Source organism: Sus scrofa, chromosome 3 (genome assembly GCF_000003025.6).
Source record: "Sus scrofa isolate TJ Tabasco breed Duroc chromosome 3, Sscrofa11.1, whole genome shotgun sequence".
NCBI lineage: Eukaryota > Metazoa > Chordata > Mammalia > Artiodactyla > Suidae > Sus > Sus scrofa.
Genome location: NC_010445.4, coordinates 19,635,687 through 19,650,758, shown reverse-complemented (window position 1 = coordinate 19,650,758; position 15,072 = coordinate 19,635,687). Strand labels below are relative to the sequence as shown.

Here is a 15,072-nt window from a genome sequence, read left to right as displayed (position 1 = left end):
TGCTGTAGGTTGTAGATGTGGCTTGGATCCCGCATGGCTGTGGCTGTGGCTGTCAGGTAGGCCAGTAGCTGCAGCTCCTATTTGACCCCTAGCCTTGGAACCTCCATATGCTGCAAGTGCAGCCCTAAAAACCAAAAAAAAAAAGGCACATGTGATGGTCAAGGCCATGGAGGGAGGTGGGGACCTGAGGGTGGACCAGGCTTAGCTGGCAAGGGCTGGACACACGAGGAGAGAGTGGGCGGGCAGGGGAGCAGTGAGGAGCAGGGTGCTTCCTTCAGGAGCTGAAAGACTGCTGTGCCCTCAACAGTGGGAGGGGAGAGGCAGTGAGCTGCCCTGGGCCCCTGGGCAAAAGGAGCCAGGGGTGCAGGGCGGCCAGGCTGCCTGGCGTCGAGGGCACTCTGGGGAGAGGTCTGGAGTGGGAGGGCAGGAGGGAGCCAGGAGCGGTGGGGAGGGGACTTGGCCTGGGGGCCGTCAGGTGCGGGTGGGCTGCCCTGGAGTTGGTGGCAGCTTGATGCTCGAGGGCAGAGGGGAGGAGGTGTGCAGGCCAACTTCCCGGCTCCGAGCAGGGCCGCGGCTGGGCGGGGCAGAGCACCCAGTGGGGACAGCGCAGCCCAGCCCAGCCTGCAGCCTCAGGCCGGTGCACCTGAGGCCAGAGGAGGGTGTGGGCTGTGGGGACACAGGCAACGCCAAGACCCAGGCTCCCTTTGAGTCCAAGTCGGGTGGGCCAGTGCGGATGGGACCAGTGACTGGAGCTGGGGACCGAAGGCAACGTGGCCCTGAACAAGGGGCCTCCAGGGCCGTGCTGGGCAGAGGGAGCTGGGCCAGCCTCGCCTGGGCTCCCGGCTCTCCGTGAGCTGCGGGCCAAGGACCGCGGGACCACCGCTGAGGCTGCGGTGGCTGCTACTCTTAAGTTTATTCCAAACCCGTTAACAAGTGAGTGTGAAAGACAAAGGAGGCGATGCGTGTAAAACGTGCAACTGATGCTTCTCTTCCAAACGCGCCGGCCAGTCGGTCACCCCGTGAAGGCGGCGGCCGCCTAGTGCTGCCTGGATCGCGAGGACCTTCTGTTCGATTTGGAGACACCAGCCTCCCTCTCCTTCTCGGGGTCGAAGACTTCTGCACACACAAGAGCCGGACGATGCCGTGAGTGGCGGGGCTGACACCCACGGCCACTCTCTTGGGCCAAGGACCCTGTCCCATGGAACATTCTTCACTGCCAACCCCCCAGGAAGGTACAGTTAGCCCAGCTGACAGAGGAACAAGCTGAGGGGGCTGGGAACACGGCTTTCACGTTCCTCCCGCCAGACAGCTGCAGGGAGGGAGCCTCGTCTGTGCCAAACCCTCACACACCCTGGGATTGCTGCTGGGTTCGAGAGAGCCCTGGGGAACGGAGCAGGCAGGCCGGCCTCACTGACAGCAGAAGCTACTTCAGCATGTGGGGCTCAGGTCCTGCCCCCTCGGGGTGCCCTACAGGCCTGGGCACCGGCACCCGGGCCAGGCCCCGCCCTGCCAGCCCCACCCGCAGGGGCCGGGGGAGAGGGAGCGGCTGGGGACACGAACCTGGTATCTCGTGGGGCCAGTAGTCGTTACAGTGGGGGCAGCGCGGCTCCGCGTTGGACTGGAAGTACTTGGCCACACAAGGCAAGTGCATCCTGATCCCACACGTCTCACAGCTTTGACCCTGAAAAGAGAGAGGTCATGGCTGTGGGGCCGGGAACCCACCTCCATGTTCACAAATCTTGGGAAACCATCCCGCAGGCTCTGTGCTTCTGTCTTCCAGGCCCCAGAGTCATGCTGAGAGCAGTCCCACAGCCCTGGGTGCAGTGGGTTCTAGTGCAGAATCTGACAGATGAGCGCAGGGGGAGGAGCTCAAGACCCCCAAGGCTGGACACAGAGCAGGGGGCCGCGGGCCAGGCCCTGCAGAGCAGCCAGGCCACCCCGAATCCAGGGCTCCCAGCACCCCTGGCCCCTTGAAGGGGCGTGAGGACGGCTATAGCTTTTCAGCAGGCAGTTTGGCAACGCGGATCAGAAGCTTTAGACAAACCGCGTGCGTGCTCTGTCCCAGAAGCTCCACTCCCGGGCATTCAACCCCAGGAAACAACCGCCAGGTGCCCAAAAGGACGGACGTGAAAGAGGCTCATCCCAGGGCAGGTGACAACTGCCAAAGAGATGACGTTACAAAGAAGGAAATACAAACACCCAGCACTGGTCCAGCTGCGCTGCTCCGAAGCCCTACGAAATTCGCAGTGTAAAGAGAAGCTGGGAAAACCACGGCTGAGACAAAAAGATGTTCACCCCCCAACGGCCAGGATAACACGGGCCGCACGAAAGACCTCAGAGCGCCCTTCTGGAGGAGAACTTCAAAAGCCCTGAGACGAGGAGAGAGGAACCAGGCAGGAGATGCCCACCGCTGCCCACGTCGGAGGAGGTGGCAGCAGTGCCGGAGGCCTGGGCCCAGAAAGAGACTTCTAGAAGGTGCCCGCGGTACCTGGATGAGGAGGCCGTGGCAGATGTTGCAGACCTTCACGGCGTCGGGGTACACCTCCCGGATGTACTGCTCCATCTCCAGGATGGCGCGGCCGTGCAGGGTGAACTCCCCTTCCTTCTGCAGGGACACGGTAGGACACGGCATCTTTTAGGAAACTGGCACACCAGGCATGCCCTTTTCCCGCCCGGTGCCTCTGCTCCCACAGCCCGAGAAAAGCCCAGAAAGGGGCAGAGGCCTGTACACCCCTCACCCCACAGGCTTTTGCCAACCCAGCCAGCGGGCATCCACGCCGGCCCCTGGCAGAGCCTTGAGCAGGGAAACTTGGGAAAGACCTGAAAGGAAACCGAGGGGGGGACCCCAGACCCCTCATCATCTCAGCGCCGTACGTGCACCTCCTGGCATCACGGACCTTGTGCAGCAGACCCACACGCGAGGTCTGCCCCAGCCCTCCTACGGCAGGACAGAGGCCAGGAAAGGGAGGCAGTGACCCCTGGGGGCGAACTCCCAGCCCAGACCCAGGTGCCCCCTCCCTCCTCTTCTCCCCCGACCCCCAGCCCCCAGGAGCAGCACTGCAGGTGCCTCCCAGCACTCCTGCCTGGAGCCTCCGCAGGGGTGGTCTCTAATTACCTCTAGCCACGCCACTTTCGGGACCACGCTAGGGCGGGTCCAGGGAGGCCCCAGGCTGCATCGTGGTGGCGTGGGTGGCAGGGCCTCTCGGTTCCCACATCCAAACAGTCCCCAGGCCGTGTAACCCCCAAACCCTGAGAAAGCCAGGAAATACAGAAACCCTTGACTGCAGTGGCTGACCCCATGGCCACCTCACAGGGAAGAGGTAGGCTGAGAGCCACCCAGAGGCAGACAGGTGTCACAGGGGTCCGTGGAAGTTTATCCGTTGAAGTCAATGAATGGCATCCAAGCTCCAAGGGGCCACACCTTCTGAGGGTTCCCCGGTCCTGGGGCCTCCCCCCACTGACCCTGCCCAGCCCACACTCAGCTGAGCCGGGGCAGAGTCCTGTCCAGGGACTGGTGAGTCTCCCATTGTGGCCAATAAAGTCTGCACAGCACAGCTCCTGGGGAAAGTCTCATTCTGAGAGGCCGTGGTCCCTCTGATCAAGGTACTGCCCCAGGAAGGCAGGTCAGGGGACCGGCCAGCAGCCACCCCAAAGTCCCTCAGCTGTTCCTCCAGAGGGCCACAGGACTCACGGCAACCCCCAGGCTGACCATTCAGAGAGCACTCCGCCCTCACGAAGGAAACACCCGAAGCCGTCACTGTCCTCATCCTCCAGACAGGAAACGGCCCAGAGACCAGAAGCCACTGCCACGGGCAGCAGCAAAGCCAGAGCACCTGGGGGCCTGCCCACCGCATCCTCTGCTGCACCGGGCCTGTTCCTTCGTCCGCGAAAGGCCCGAGGGCTCAGCCAGCCAGGGGGCTCCCCTGAGGCCTGTGGGGCTGTGGGGGCCAGGGCTCAGCTCACAGAGCCTCCAGGCCACCGTCTCCCCCAAGGTCAGGGCCGCCCCTGGAGAAGGCGGCCCCAGCATCTCCATGTCACTGAGGAAGAAGCAGAGATGACAGGAGGCTGGGCCCGAGGGCAAGCCCAGCAGCCCCCAGAAGCACATTCTTTCCTTCCCTGGTCCCCTCTCTGGGCAGCAAAGGACAGCCTCCAGCCCTGCGCGGTGACGTGACAGCATCGTGCTGGATATGCACGACCGCCTGCAGGCCCCAAGCAGGGCACAGGGGGTGAGCTCGGTGGGCGGGGGGAGGATGACACGATGACACGTGTTCTCAGCAACGTGATCCCCCATCCAAACACCGCTTCTTCCCAATCTACAAGGATTTCCGGTGTCACTGCCTCGGTATGTTTTAGATACATTGCGTTCCTCTGGGATTCCATCCTCCCGCCCCGTTCAGGAAGCAGTTACCAGGGCCTCAGGAGCACTGAGGTGCAGCCACGAGGAGGGCGCAGGCCTGGCCCTCAGGGAGCTTGCCCGAGGACAGAGCGTGGGGTTGTGACCCGAGCTGCCCCAGAACGTTCCGTGTTGCCAAATCCACCCCAGAGAGGAAGGAAAACTGTGACAAAGCAATTGACAGGGACCTGCAGTCACCCGAGCTGGGGGCTGAGCATGGCCCTGCCACTTGCCGGCTGTGGGACTTCACCCAGATCATGGGGCTGCCGTGGTTCGGCCACGGAACAGAGCTAAGGGGCTCCGTGTCGTCACAGGGCGGCCGGGAGGACCTGAGGTGCAGACGTGCCCAGAGATGCTGGCACACCCCCCACCTGCCACCCCTGACCTGGCCGCTGTGGCCTCGCCAGACCTTTCCTCCCATCAGCAAAGTCCCTCAGGAACTGACTATTTCTGGTCAGGCTGCCGGGGTCCCCTCCACCAAGAGATCGACCACTCAGAGCACTGCTGTCACCACACCAGAGGGGACCTCTCCCCAGAAGGGAAGTGAAGCATGGCGTTACCACAGCAGCAGCCTCCAGCCTCGGGCCTGACCGCTGAGTGAGGAAGTCGAGGGCCCAGCTGAGCACGTCCCGCCCAGATGGGCAGCGGAGGGGCAGGGCTGTGGGACCCAGGGCGGCGCTAAGCACGTCCGGCTTGGGTTTCTTGGAAACGGGGGTGCGTTTGTGGAAAAAGAGCGGAGACATCTGACTGCTCCAGCTGACAGAACTAGACGCAGGGCGTCTAGAAGCTTGAACCTTTCCCGGCTCCCTCCAGCTCCTCGCCTCAAGGGCCGCCATCTAAGTGCAAGAACCCAAGAGCACGGGTCCAGAAGAGTGTGATGCTGCCATTGAGAACCGTGCCGTCACAGCGATTCCTGAGGGGCCAGCAGCAGGCACCTGACGCACCTGGAGTGGATGCCACCACTCCCCTCAGTAGACATGAGGACACGGGGGACACCCGCACCGGGATTTGGGCCCAGGGCTGGTGCTCACGCTGTACCCCTACCCAGCGTGCACACTGCCTCCAGCCCGTGGACCCGGGTCACAGGCCTGGCCACTTCCAGCTGGGGCACCCTGGACAAGGTCACAGGAGTGACCAGGAGGTTCCAGGCCTCCTCGCAGGGTCACTGTGGGCATCGAAGCAGATGAGGGGCCTGAAAGGGCCTGGCTCCACAGACACGCGTGGGATCCAGGGTGGTTGGGGAGGGAAGATGATGATTCCCTCCAAAAAGTGAGCCAAGCTGGAGAATCTGTGGGACCAGGTACCTCAATGAGCCATTTGTTTTGTACAAACTTCTGCAGCACTTGCTCGGCCTCCTTCTTCCTCATCTTCTTGCCTTTGAGCTGATCGACCAGGTTCAAGATATTTGTGGAAGACGCGAAGCCGCTTTCGGAGTCGATAATGAGTTCCAGCTAGAAGAAACAGCGGGTACCACGTTCATCTATTAAATCGGCAAAAATAACTTTGAAGCAATGATACCAACCCCGACAGGGGTGCAGTGAAATTACTCACATCTCAGGCAGAAATCTAGGAGCCTTCAGGAAAACAATAATATGCATCAAAAACCATAACACATTCAGTTTTGACTCCACAGTCACTCTTGTAACGCCATCCCAAGTGAAGAGTCTTATTTATTTTGTCTTTATTTTAGGGCTGCACCCACAGCATATGGAGAGTCCCAGGCTAGGGGTCAAGTCGGAGCTGTAGCTTCCGGCCCAGCCACAACCACAGCAATTCGGGATCCAAGCTGCATCTGCGACCTACACCACAGCTCACGGCAACGCCAGATCCTTAACCCACTGTGCCAGGCCAGGGATCGAACCCGTGTCCTCGTGGATACTAGTCAGATTCATTTCCACCGAGCCACAATGGGAACTCCCCAAATGAATGATCTTAATGCCTCCCCTTAAATCAAGAAGGGTCATTTCACCTCCCTGAAGATGGAGAAGCTGAGAGTGAAACGTGAGCAGACCACGAGGCTGGCCTAAGTGACAGGAAAGCAGAGCCGGTGGGGGGGGGCGCAGCAGGAGAGCACCCCTGGCGGCCTCAGAGGCATGGTGCCCATGGTGCCAGGCCGGGGGAGGCTGGCAGGCGGGCTGCCCTATGGCTTCTGCCCATAGCAGTGCAGAGCTGCTGGGAAGACAGGCTTTCTGCCCACACACCTGTCTGGCATCTTGGAGCCTGGTTCTCAACGCTGGCTGCTCGTCGTCCCCAGGGGAAGCTTAGAAAGGAATGACCCTATGACTCAGCCCTCGAAGCCTTGAAGCCCACAGACCTGGAGTTTTACCTCCCAGTTACTACATCGCACATCCGGACTCAGAACCCCGTCTTTAACCAGGTGCTCAGCCAGGTAAGCGACAAGGTGGCTCAGTGAACAGTGACAGGGCAGCGGCTCTCAATGTCGCCATGCAAGTGCATCACCCTGGAGGGACCTTCCCAGAATGCAGGTTCGGATTCAACAGTCTGGGTGGGGACTGGGATCCGGCCTTTCTCGAAAGCTCCCTCCAGGGTGATGCTGCAGCCAGTCCTGGACCACACGGCAGCACTAAGCAGTAACACCTGCTCACCTGCACCAAGCGCCCAGGAGGCCTGCTGCCGCTCAAACCCAGACCAGCTCTTCTTTCCTGAGCAGCCGTGGCGACCCCCCCCCCGCCCCCCAGCAATCAGCTGGCAACTGTGAATTCTGGGTGGGGTGCTTGGTGACATCCCCCTGCAGTGGGCTTTCTGAGACTTTTTTTTTTTTTTCCGCTTTTTAGGGCCGCAACCCGAAGTTCCCAGGCTAGGGTTCAAATTGGAGCTACAGCTGCTGGCCTACATCACAGCCGTAGCAATGCCAGATCTAGCCATGTCTGGGACCTACACCACAGCTCACAGCAATGCCAGATCCTTAACCTACTGAGCGAGGCCAGGGATTGAACCCACCACCTTGGTTCCTAGTTGGATTTGTTTCCACTGCGCCACGACAGGAACTCCCTGAGACCTTTCTTTTTTTTTAAAATATTTATTTCCCCAATACAATTTTTTCCCTACTGTACAGCATGGTGACCCAGTTGCACATACATGTAGCGCATTCTATTCTCGCACGTTTCCCTGAGATCTTTCTAAGATGATCGTTTCCGTCTCTGATGAAAGACACAAGTTTCCCAGAAGCAGCCTGGCCAATGGGCAATGGGAGTTAGTGTACTTACGGCCTTTCTAAACAGATCCAGCTCATTCTCTGCAAAATCTGAGGCCATTTTGGACACTGAAGTCGTGGCAAGGTTCACCTACAAAATAAGTCAGCATGCGGGTCAGGCCGTTCATTCACCAGTTGCCTCTCCCTCTGCCTCGCCAGTCACGGAGCTCCCGCGTCCAGGCGCAGCAGGCCACAGGGATGAGTATGTAACCTGTTTTATATCACAGGCTTACATCTTTAGCCCCATCAATATGCTGAATTTTCAGAGATTTTAAAACTCCCAAGGTTGTGCTGTATCTTCTAAACTCAGCTAACTTTGGGCGACTTGTCTGCGTGCTAACGGAGCTTCAAATGCATAAGGCGCTGAGAAGTCTGGCAGTAAAGAAATCTGATTTAAGGACCTAACCCAGCATTGCCATGTCATTTGACTCCATTATCTTTTCATCCAAAGAAGAGAGTTTGGGAAACTCCGGACTAGAGCCCCTTTCTGTGTGGGGCTGCTGGTAGGAGCCTGCTCTCTAGCTGGTAGGAGTCCTCTAGCCAAGGAGGGGGGCTGGTCGGCGCTTCCTCATCTATATTTCACCTCGTTCCCTAACTGGGAGGGAAAAATCTGGAACCACAAGAAGCTCCATATGGGTCTCCATCTTTAGGGCCCCCACACATTTTTCCTTCTCATAGCTTCTTTATCTCACTCCAAGTGAAAAGGCATTTTATTCCTGTAGCTCTAACGGCCCATTCATTTGGGGGTGACCTCTTGCCGAGAACCGGCAGCAAACACACTAAAACCAAATGCATGCTGCCCGGTTACAGGCAGGGGCTCCATGTGGGGCAGCGAAGCAAGCGCTGAGGTTGAGAGCTGGGCACGCGCTCCCATTACCCCAGACCCTGATGACAGCAGAGGACACTACAGATACCACAGACCACGGGGGCCGTGGGGAGCGGAGATGGGCCAGGACAGGGAGGCGGCTGGGCCCAGGGTTCTTCTCCCTCCAGGCCCTTGGTGAGGTGGGTACACTTCCCACTACAGAGGACACGGGGCTCCCGACCGCAGTCCCTCCTACTGCCACCAGGGGGCACTGTCCGCACTCACCAGCGCGTAGATGGGTCTCCCATCGTCTTCTGTGACTCCCTTCTTTATCTCAATGTACAAAGACTCCAGGACACTGTTAATGTTGTTGATGAAGTCCTCCAACTTCTCAACAGGAGCGTTGCCTGAAAACAAAGGCCAAAGAAAAGGAGGGTCGAGGGGGGCGCTCTCTCAAAAAATTGTAGCTTGACTCAATCACGCCATCCACCTGAACAGAGACGGCGAAGCCAGAAATGGGCGAAGGGAAGGCCCAGCCCCCCTGGGGAAGCGCCAAGGCCTGTGGCTTTTTTCTTCCTGAAGCAAAGACACGGAAGGAGCCGTGAAGAAAAAGGGCCGGGAAATGGTAGCTGAGCCCCACCAGCTCCACCACCACAGTTCCCTGCGGCCAGGTCACCATCCCGACTCAGCACCTCATCGCACGGCTGTGTGCTCGGAACCTGCTGTGGGCATCACCGCACGACCCCTCCCTAGACTAGAGGCTCTGTCTTCACGCACGCACCAGGGCTACCTCTAGCCTTCCTCCCTTTATTCGGCAATCAAACCTGCACTGCGCACTTACACGCCCCGGGCCTGTGTGCTGGGGGGCGGCTGCAACCATGAAGGATGACAACTGCAGGGTAAGAGCAGCAGCTCACACTGAGCACCGGCCCCAGGAAAGCCCGAATCTGAGCGCTTCTCACACAGTAATTTTTTTTTTTTGTTTTTTGGTCTTTTTGCCTTTTCTAGGGCTGCTCCCACGGCATATGTAGGTTCCCAGGCTAGGGGTCCAATCAGAGGTGTAGACACTGGCCTACACCAGAGCCACAGCAACACGGGATCCTTAACCCACTGAGCAAGGCCAGGGATCGAACCCACAACCTCAGGGTTCCTAGTCAGATTCATTAACCACTGCGCCACGATGGGAACTCCCTTACACAGTAATTTACCCATCCTGCCCACAGCCCCCCAGGCAGGCACAGGCAGCCTCCTGGTTCAGGGAAGAGGCCAAGACGCAGAGGGGGACTGAGCAGTGGGGAGCCCGCCAACACAGCCACCTGTGCTGCCCGACAACGGGACTCGAGCAAGCCAAGGGATGCGCACAAGGAAGCCCGCACCCCTCCCCAGGGCCATTGGCCCATCCGAGAGAGGACACCGACAGAGCCCGGGGAGGGGGAGGCCAAGCCAGCACTGCAGGGGGGCCGGGGTGGACGGACAGGGCCCTGGCAGGGGAAGGAAGGAAGGATGGCCGGGAGGGCCGATGAGGCTGCAGCAGGAAGCAGGAGCTGGATCGAGCAGGGCCCCGCAGGCTGGGGGAGCGTGTGGCCTTTCTCCTGTGGGCAGTGGGAGCCTTTTGAGTTGGAAGCAGAGGCGGAAGATGTCAGTCTTGTGTCTTAGAATTACCCTTCTGTACTATGACACTTTTTTAAACCAAGAGTATCTATTACTGTTTTTAGTTGTTAAAACAAGCAACGTCAAAAGATTTGTGCCTTAGAAAAATCACGCGAAGGAAAAAAAATCTTGTGTCTTAGAATTACCCTTCTGTACTATGACACTTTTTTAAACCAAGAGTATCTATTACTGTTTTTAGTTGTTAAAATAAACAACATCAAAAGATTTGTGCTTTAGAAAAATCACTTGAAGGAGAAAAAAAAACCCACAAGGGAGTTCCCGTTGTGGCTCAGAGGAAACAAATCCGTCTAGTATCCATGAGGATTCGGGTTCAATCCCTGGCCTTGCTCAGTGGGCTAAAGATTTGGCATTGCCATGAGCTGTGGTGTAGTTTGCAGATGTGGCTTGGGTCTGGCATTGCTGTGGCTGTGGTGTAGACTGGTGGCTCTAAGCTCCGATTTGACCCCTAGCCTGAGAACCTCCATATGCAGTGGGTGCGGCCCTAAAAAATAGCTTAAAAAAAAAAAAAAAAAGGCAAGAAAACAATGTAACATTTACGTTAAAACAAAATTAAAACCCAGGAAATAATACTGCAGGGGACAGGCGAGCAAGGCTACCCACCATCACTAGGAAGGGACTGGGTGAGGGGGCCAGCCCAGGGCATCTGAACTTAATCTGGTTGGCCTCTCAAGGAGAAGGGTACTTGTAAGCGCCTTGCCTACCTAAATATTATCAAAGTTTAGGAGTTCCCGCCGTGGCACAGCAGCAATGAATCCGACTAGGAACCATGAGGTTGCAGGTTTGATCCCTGGCCTGGTTCAGTGGGTTAAGGATCCGGCATTACTGTGACCTGTGGTGTAGGCTGCAGACGCAGCTTGTATTTGGCATTGCTGTGGCTGTGGTGTAGGCCAGCAGCAACAGCTCCGATTGTACCCCTTGCCTGGGAACCTCCATATGCCACGGGAGCGGCCCTAAAATGAGAGAAAGACCAAAAAAAAAATTATTAAAGTTTAAAAAAATAAAAAAGATCACACTGGTGGCAAATGGAGGTCACAGCTGTGTTATGGCAACAGCTGTGACACAGATACCGTGTCTACTGAGGAGGCCGAGAAAAGCTAATGACAAAGACCAGAACAGTAGTACTAATATGCAAATTATAGCAGGGATCTAATCTTTTATAAGTAAAGTTGCTTATGTTTTTTTTAAAAAAAGCAAATTTAAATTAAAAATGAGTAGTAGGAGTTCCCGTCGTGGCGCAGTGGTTGACGAATCCGACTAGGAACCATGAGGTTGCGGGTTCGGTCCCTGCCCTTGCTTAGTAGGTTAACGATCTGGCGTTGCCGTGAGCTGTGGTGTAGGTTGCAGACGCAGCTCGGATCCCACGTTGCAGTGGCTCTGGCATAGGCCGGTGGCTGCAGCTCCGATTCGACCCCTAGCCTGGGAACCTCCATATGCCTCGGGAGCGGCCCAAAGAAATAGCAAAAAAGACAAAAAAAAAAAAAAAAAAAAAAGAGTAGTAATAAACAGATGGTACACAGATGTGGCAAAAATCCCAACAGTGGGAGTTCCTGTCATGGCGCAGCGGAAATGAATCCGACTAGGAACCATGAGGTTGCGGGTTCAATCCCTGGCCTCCCTCCTTGGGTTGAGGATCTGGCGTTGCCATGAGCTGTGGTGTAGGTCGCAGGCATGGCTGCGGCTGTGGTGTAGGCTGGCAGCAACAGCTCCAATTAGACAGACCCCCTAGCCTGGGAACCTCCACATGCTGCAGGTGCAGCCTAAAAAGACAAAAAAAAAAAAAAAAAAAAATCCTAACAGTAACATGATGATAAAATCTAGCCACATCTGCTGAAAAACTGATCAGAGGAGTGAGAGAGGCTCTCCAAGAGCGCCCCCCAATGACCTCCCCCACCTCTGCCTCCCAGTTAGAAAGCAAGCCCAGAAGGTGTCCCTCCCGCCCTTGCACGAAGGGCTGTCAGGCTTCCTTCCTCCCCAGCCTGTCCAGGTCTGTGCCCTGAGCTTGCTGGAAACCCCTTTCCACCTGCCCCACACCCAATGAGAGGCTGGGAAACGCGGCCGCGGGGGCCCTCGGGCAGCGAAGAACCACCCCGCCTGTGACACAGGGGCAAGTCCCACGTCCCTCTGAAAGCGAGAATTCACATTTTCCACTGAAAAGGCCTCTCTCCTGGGTGTCGTTCAGAAAAATGTACCCCGTGGGCAGATCAAACGCCTTCTACCACGTCGGACTTTCCAGAAACTGGGTCCGCGCGGAGATGAGCTAATAGCCGCCCTGCGCTTCCCCCCTTTCCCACCTCTGGTTTGCTGTCCAGCCTCCCTTTTCAGAAACGTGAATGTTTTCAAGGTCTTTTCATCTTATAAAAAAAAAACCCCACCAAACTCCACTTCCTACTACGGTCCTCACTGCAGCCACCTGCCTCAGGGGCTCACTTCCCTCCCGCGCACGAGCGTCCCTGGCACAGCCCATCCGCTGCCAGCCTGGGGGTGTTGGCCCTGCGCTGCATCACTGCCTGGGAAAAAGCTCCTCTCGTGCCCAGCAACAACCCCCCACTTGATTTCTTAGGGGCAACAGAGGTGGCGTGGGCCACGGGCCAGCAGCAGGGCTGCCCAGCTCGGCCTGATTCTCTGGGCAACCCCTTTCTCCCTTCCTCTCATCCCCGCAGGGGCCCCCGCCGCCTGGCGTCCAACCTCACCTGCGTCTAGAAAACTCCCCTCCAACTCTACCGCCTGCCCAGCTCCAACCGGCAGGGCTCCTGAGCCCCTGGCATCCTGGACACGCACCTCTCCTGGGCAGGCCTGCCCTCACCTCACTGACCCCGCCACCCCCTCGCACCACAGTCCCCGAGCACTTCTGTCCCCATCACACTTGGTCCAGGAACCAAATTGGCCGCCCCACTCCCAGAGTCCGTCTTTCCCCTACACATGTGACGTGGTAGGAGAACCAGTCCCACGTCCAGAGAACCAGGGGGCAGGGAGCCGAGGGCGCCAGATCCCAGGTCCACCAGGAACCCAATTCCAGGGTGGGCCCCGAACCCAAGCTCAGCCTATCAGACACCCTCTCGAGCTGAGCAAGGGACAAAGGGGCGCCGGCAGGTGCTTCCAGCCCAGCCGCCACAGAAGGAAGGTGGCTGTGGCTGTGCGGCTGCTCTGCTTCCTGTGCCCTGGTGTCCTCTGGCTCCTGCCTGTTCCCCTCCAGCCTGGCCCCTGGCTATCAATCAGGCCTGGGTGTCCCTGTCCCAAGTATCCCCTCAACACGTTCCTTTTGAAGTTGGCCAGAACTGGGAACCCTCGCTACTGAGACCCCTGACTTGCCCCTGAAGCATTGAGGTAACCCCAAATGGGTGCGTCCCCCAAGCCGAGTCTTCAAACCAGCTAATTTGCACGGTTCTGCCCTCTCTCCTGCCCCTGTTCCTGGAGCCCATTGAGGAAAACAAACAAACAAACAAAAAAAACATAGGCTTCAGGTCACTATCAAAATATCAGGCTTGGAGTTCCCATCAGGTTAACGAATCTGACTGGGAACCATGGGGTTGCAGGTTCGATCCCTGGCCTTGCTCAGTGGGTTAAGGATCCAGTGTTGCTGTGAGCTGTGGTGTAGGTTGCAGACGCAGCTTGGATTCCGTGTTGCTGTGGTTGTGGCGTAGGCCGGCAGCTGCAGGTCTGGTTCGACCCCTAGCCTGGGAACCTCCATATGCTGCAGGAGCGGCCCTAGAAAAGGAAAAATGACAACAACAACAACAACAACAAAATCAGGCTTTTGCAGCTCGAGCTGGATCAGAGGCTGGGTCCCTCCGACACCAATGACCAGCAGTTAGCGATGCAGGTCCCTGGACCTCTTCCAGGACAGCTGCCTCTTCTCAGGGAGCAAAGGGCCATCCTAACCAGGGTGGCTGAACCATGCCCAGGTCTGCACACCTGTGTTCTCTCCACATAAGCAGGGTGTACCCATGCCTGTCCTGGGGGCCGGGGGCGCTGCTCCTGCTGGGCTGCGACAGCGGGCTGTCATCACCTCAGGGTGTGCTGGAGACTAACTCATTAGCCTGGCTCATTTCACTACTGCAAGGACGCCGACTCCATGGGCTAGGCTCTTGTTATCCTCTTTACATGTCAGAAGCTTGGAGAGCAGACCCAGACTTCCCGGCGTGGAAATGGAGCCCAGGCCAAAAGCTCCCGGGCACGAAGCCACACAGCCTCTGGGGAGCAGAGCAAGTATTCTCTGAGAACACTCCCCACCCCGGCCCCCACCAAGGTCACATGGACAGACATTCCTCCAGAACCTGGCACCGTGCCTTCAGCGTCATAAAAGGGGCCTCGGCTGATACAGAGAGATGCAAAGTGTCTGGGCAGTGCTGGTCAAGACACGCGACGCCTGCACCCAGAGGACACATGTGGCAGCCGGGCCCAGCCGGCATCCATCATGCCTCAGCCAGACCTGACCCTTTGGCCAAGTCACGGACTCTGGAGAAGACAGACAGCTCTTTCTTTAGCGGGATATGCCTTTCCATTGGGGCAATTAAAAAATGGGATTTGGGGGCAGTCCCCATCGTGGCTCAGGGGTTAACAAACCCGACGAGCATCCGTGAGGATGTGGGCTCCATCCCTGACCTCGCTCAGTGAGTTAAGGATCCAGCGTTGCTGTGAGCTGTGGTGTAGGTCACAGACACAGCTTGGATCCCAAATTGCTGTGGTTGTGGCGTGGGCCAGCAGCTGCAGGTCTGGTTCAACCCCTAGCCTGGGAACCTCCATATGCCGCAGGTGTGGCCCTAAAAAGACATTTAAAAAAAATAGGACTTGGGGCACTGGGGACAGGCTGGGGCAGCACTGGATGAATGGGACACGTCTCTGAGGCGCAGGGGCTGCTTCGATGCATTTTGAGTTTATTTCCTCTGGCCACTGCTGTACATGTCATCTCCTTTTAAAGTTCAATTTTAATTTAACCAACACAGCTCCTCTTGGTAATCAGAGTCCCTGCTTCCCAGAAGCCTACTGGAA

The 15,072-nt window shown here is 57.6% G+C and overlaps 1 protein-coding gene across 6 annotated transcripts in view; it reads right to left on the bottom strand.

Annotated features, from left to right (window-relative positions):
- Window positions 890-15,072, bottom strand: part of NSMCE1 (NSE1 homolog, SMC5-SMC6 complex component) — a 40,074-nt gene continuing 25,891 nt past the window's right edge. For all 6 annotated transcript variants that reach the window (XM_021086448.1, XM_021086452.1, XM_021086450.1 and 3 more), the window contains 6 exons: window positions 8,698-8,819; window positions 7,621-7,698; window positions 5,698-5,844; window positions 2,489-2,605; window positions 1,561-1,681; window positions 890-1,116 (listed from right to left, as the gene is read on the bottom strand). In XM_021086448.1, the coding sequence (XP_020942107.1) occupies window positions 1,037-1,116; window positions 1,561-1,681; window positions 2,489-2,605; window positions 5,698-5,844; window positions 7,621-7,698; window positions 8,698-8,819 (665 nt within the window). In that variant the 3' untranslated portion in view covers window positions 890-1,036. The remainder of the gene's footprint in view (window positions 1,117-1,560; window positions 1,682-2,488; window positions 2,606-5,697; window positions 5,845-7,620; window positions 7,699-8,697; window positions 8,820-15,072) is intronic.